The sequence below is a fragment of the Cebus imitator genome, unplaced genomic scaffold, assembly GCF_001604975.1.
Source record: "Cebus imitator isolate Cc_AM_T3 unplaced genomic scaffold, Cebus_imitator-1.0 Scaffold612, whole genome shotgun sequence".
NCBI classification, from domain to species: domain Eukaryota; kingdom Metazoa; phylum Chordata; class Mammalia; order Primates; family Cebidae; genus Cebus; species Cebus imitator.
In genome coordinates, this window is record NW_016107927.1 from 392,208 (window position 1) to 396,416 (window position 4,209).

At 40.5% G+C, this 4,209-nt stretch overlaps 1 protein-coding gene and 1 pseudogene across 2 annotated transcripts in view; one reads left to right on the top strand and one right to left on the bottom strand.

Annotated features, from left to right (window-relative positions):
- Window positions 1–1,803, top strand: part of GLUD1 (glutamate dehydrogenase 1) — a 36,052-nt gene extending 34,249 nt beyond the window's left edge. For both annotated transcript variants that reach the window (XM_037734397.1, XM_017516963.2), the window contains one exon: window positions 418–1,803. In XM_037734397.1, the coding sequence (XP_037590325.1) occupies window positions 418–537 (120 nt within the window). In that variant the 3' untranslated portion in view covers window positions 538–1,803. The remainder of the gene's footprint in view (window positions 1–417) is intronic.
- Window positions 1,804–1,941: 138 nt separating this feature from the next.
- On the bottom strand, window positions 1,942–2,016 carry LOC119469259 (annotated as a pseudogene).
- Between the last annotated feature and the right edge of the window lie 2,193 nt (window positions 2,017–4,209).

The window sequence follows — 4,209 nt, forward strand, 5'->3', positions numbered from 1 at the left end:
ACCTCCACCTCCCCAGTTGGAACAATTCTTGTCCCTCAGCCTGCTGAGTAGCAGGGATTACAGGTGTGAGCCACCACACCCTACTAATTTTTGTATTTTTAGTGGAGATGGGATTTCACCATGTTGGCCAGGCTGGTCTTGAACTTCTAACCTCAAGTGATCCGCCCGCTTTGGCCTCCCAGAGTGCTGGGATTACAGGTGTGATCCACCGCACCTTATCACCCCATTGTTAAGTCCAGAGAATTAGGCCCTCCTGCCTGAAGATTCTACTGCTAGAGTAGTTTGTCTTTGGCTGCCCAAGTCCTGCCTTGAAACAATGAGAGGGTAACTTGGACCAGGCCTGCCTGGGCCTTGTGTGTTTATGGCCTGGCCACTTGAATCAGGGTCACCTTCACTGTGTTTTCCCTTTCATTTCAGCAAATTATGCGCACAGCCATGAAATACAACCTGGGATTGGACCTGAGAACAGCTGCCTATGTCAATGCCATTGAGAAAGTCTTCAAAGTGTACAATGAAGCTGGTGTGACCTTCACATAGATGGATCGTGGCTGACTTCCTCACCACCCTCTTCACCTATAACTTCTGCTGACCTATCATGAGTTTACATGTAACCACAGAAATCCCCTTCTCTCCTGACTCATTAGATAATGGATACCATTCTCAACAAGTCAATCCAAATCAACCCCTTAAGGAGAAAGAAATTAAGGTTAGGGGATCATGTACAAGCTGAGTGTGAAAGTAGAAGTCACCTACACCAGAGAGCCATTTTGGTATTTTGCCTTTAAACAAAAAGTCTTCTCCATCTGGCTGTGCAGCCTTGCCCTGTGGCTTTTCCCAACACAATCAGTGCTATTGCTGGGGAAGGGACAGTCAAGAGCAGTCAGTTGCTTACTTATGTTGCTCTGGACAAGTCTGGGACATGCTGTAACTTTAACACTTAAGTAGGTGTGTGGCATTTTCAGAAGGTGGCATGGTCCTCAAGTGAGTTCTTAGTATTTTATATCAGCAAAATAACTCACTTTTACAGGTTGCAAACAAATACAAAAGCTGTTTCTGCTTATGAATTTTATTCTTTTAGAATAAAATAAGTACATGCTGCTGTAATAAAATTGCCTTTAATCACTTAACAAGCCTAACCTTGACTCAAACAGTGAATGCCTATAATAAATGGAAAAAACTAGTATTTTTATATCATGAAACAATGTCATTTATAGCTTCTCAGTCATGTATTGTTGTCCAGCAAACATTGAAAGCCCTGTGGATAATTATCTTCATACCTGCAAAGACGATGGAGGCTATTTTCGTTAAAACTGTCAGAATTTGCTAACTATAATTATGACATGTAGGCCAAAGAATGCAATAACCTCCTTATCATGTTAACTAATTGTTCTCTTTTGAAGATCTATTGTTGACTAATTGAATAATAATTCAAGTAGAATGTCCCGGAAAAAAACCACTGGGCTCCCTGTTTGGAGTCTGGCTGGCTCTGAGCATTGCCAATGGCCCCTACTCACCTGACTTTATGTCCTCTCCTTTTAGAGGCTGTGCATTCTGCACCCAGCTTCACTCACAGTGGGCTGAAAACAACCTTGGGTTGAGTGTTTTGTTTGGGAGTTACTTGGTCAGGGCCTTTTGAACAGTAGTGTCCCAGTGAAGTGCTAGATAATATATGTGTAAGAATGAGCTTTTTTTTTTTTTTTTAAACTATAACACCCTTTCAAAAATTTCTAACAACTTTGTAACTGCATGGCTTTACCTGGTGATAAAAGCAGTTATTAAAAGTCTACATTTTCCAAAACTTAACGTTTCTTTTCTGTGTTTCTACCTGTGGTACTTTCTCTTTTCATGAATGATAATACTACAATTAGATTTCTGAAATGTTTATAGTGACCACCTGCATAACATTTCCTTCCATTTTATTCTTGATTTTTTTTTTTTTTTTTTTTAGTACTCTACATGTTCAGAAAAACTTCTCTAGTAACAAACTATAAAAATGATTGCTAAAAGTATAGTCTTTATTCTTGAATTATTTTGTATTTTATTAAATAATACCAATAGATGTTCTTGAGGAAGAGGCCCTAATGTTTAAAGCTGATATACTGAAGTAATTTTTAGTGCTGTTTTTTCACCAAAAGGGATTTTGTGTGGAATAGTTTAGCCACAGAATGTAACAACTATTGAAGAAAGCATACTAACTGTAATCAGAACTGGATTCTAGACTTGATTCCACCAGTTACTTAGCTGCCAATGTGAAGCCTGACTTTCATTTGGCCTTTGTATGTCATGGTTCTGCCTCTGCATGCTTCTGGGATCCAGTCAGTCAAATAAACAGGCCCCCAGTACATGGACATAGTGAGCCCTTCCCCAGCATGGTGGTGTCTGTCTGCACTCTAGGTGGATTACTAAAATGTGTAAGGGGGAAAGTGATTTTAAAAAACTAGTTCCAGAATGTTAGAATAGTGGGTAGGGCAGCAGATTCAAGTCATGTGAATGTGGGATAAGTCTTAGCGGTGGCCTTTGACTATATATTGGAAGTATTGATTGTTTTTTTGGCTTGTGGGGGGTGGGTTTTGTTTTTTGAGACAGGGTCTTGCTCTGTCACCCAGGCTGGAATGCAGTGACACAATCACGCTCACTGCAGCCTCTACCTCCTGGGCGCAAACAGTTCTCTTGCCTCAGCCTTCCAAGTAGCTGGGACACAGGTATGCGTACTATACCTTGCTAATTGTTTTCATTTTTTGTAGAGATGAGGTCTCCCTGTGTTGCCAAGGCTGGTCTCAAACTCCTGGGCTCAAATGGTCCTCCCGCCTTGGCCTCCCAAAGTACTGGGATTATAGGCATGAGCCACCACGCCTGGCTGATAGTAATTTTTTAAAGATTAATGTTGAGTATTGTTGATAGTAATGTTAAAAAATAAATTGTCTGTGCTACCTATATAAAGGCGAAAGCACTAGTGTAATTTTGGTTCCTGAAGGTTTTAGTTTTTAAAATTCTGGTCAATTACGCTTTTTACTTTACGCTTTTATTTTTTCAGGTTTATTTACAATTTCTGTTGGTTTTTTTGTTTTGTTTTGTTTTGTTTTTTGAGATGGAGTCTCACTCTGTCGCCCAGGCTGGAGTGCAGTGGCACGATCTCTGCTTACTGCAACCTCCACCTCCTGGGTTCAAGCAATTCTCCTGCCTCAGCCTCCCAAGCAGCTGGGACTACAGGCATGCACCACCATGCCCAACTAATTTTTTTGTATTTTTGGTAGAGATGGGTTTCACCATATTGGCCAGGCTGGTCTTGAACTTCTGACCTTGTGATCCACCCACCTCAGCCTCCCAAAGTGCTGGGATTATAGGCGTGAGCCACCTCGCCCAGGCTATTTACAGTTATTTTTAAAACACACATGGTACTCAAGTTACTTCTGAAATAGCCATAGGTGACTATAGTACCTGAAGAAGACTTAACTTGCTTTATGAGCCTCTACACCAGAGTGTATTCTGATTACCCTGATTAAGGAGATGAAAAGTAAAGGCATGATTTTTCAGTGCTTTTGGCACCTTAACTAGTAGGATTAATGATTACTTTTTATATTTTTTTTCTTTTTTCCAAAAATTTTTTTAACTCTATGACTCTAGCCAAAGAGTTGATTGATTTACTTTCTACTTTAAAAAAGCCTGACATCTTAACTCACAAGCAAGTAAATTCCATATTCTCTAAACATCCTTGGCAGGCTTTCCCAGCCCTGCTGTTCATGAAGGCAGTCAAGTATGGCACAAGGAAACTACTTGTGGGTATTGTACAAAAATTTGTTTTTATGATTTTTTAATTTAACAGATAACTTTTATTGACTTATATTTGTATTTTAATCAAACATACTTTAGAGACAAAATCTCACTCTGTCACCCAGGCTGGAGTGCAGTGGCACAATCTCAGCTCACTGCAACCTCCGCCTCCTGGGTTCAAGCGATTCTTCTGCCTCAGGGATGTTGAGTAATATCCCTGGTCTCTACACATTAGATGTCAGTAAGACCCCTCAGTTATAACAATAACAGATATATTCAGATTGCCAAATGTCCCCTGTGGAGCAAATCTCAGCCTCCCAAGTAGCTGGGATTACAGGCATGCACCACCACACCTGGCTGATTTTTGTGTTGTTAGTAGAGATGGGGTTTTACCATGTTGACCAGGCTGGTCTTGAACTCCTGACCTCAGGTAATCTG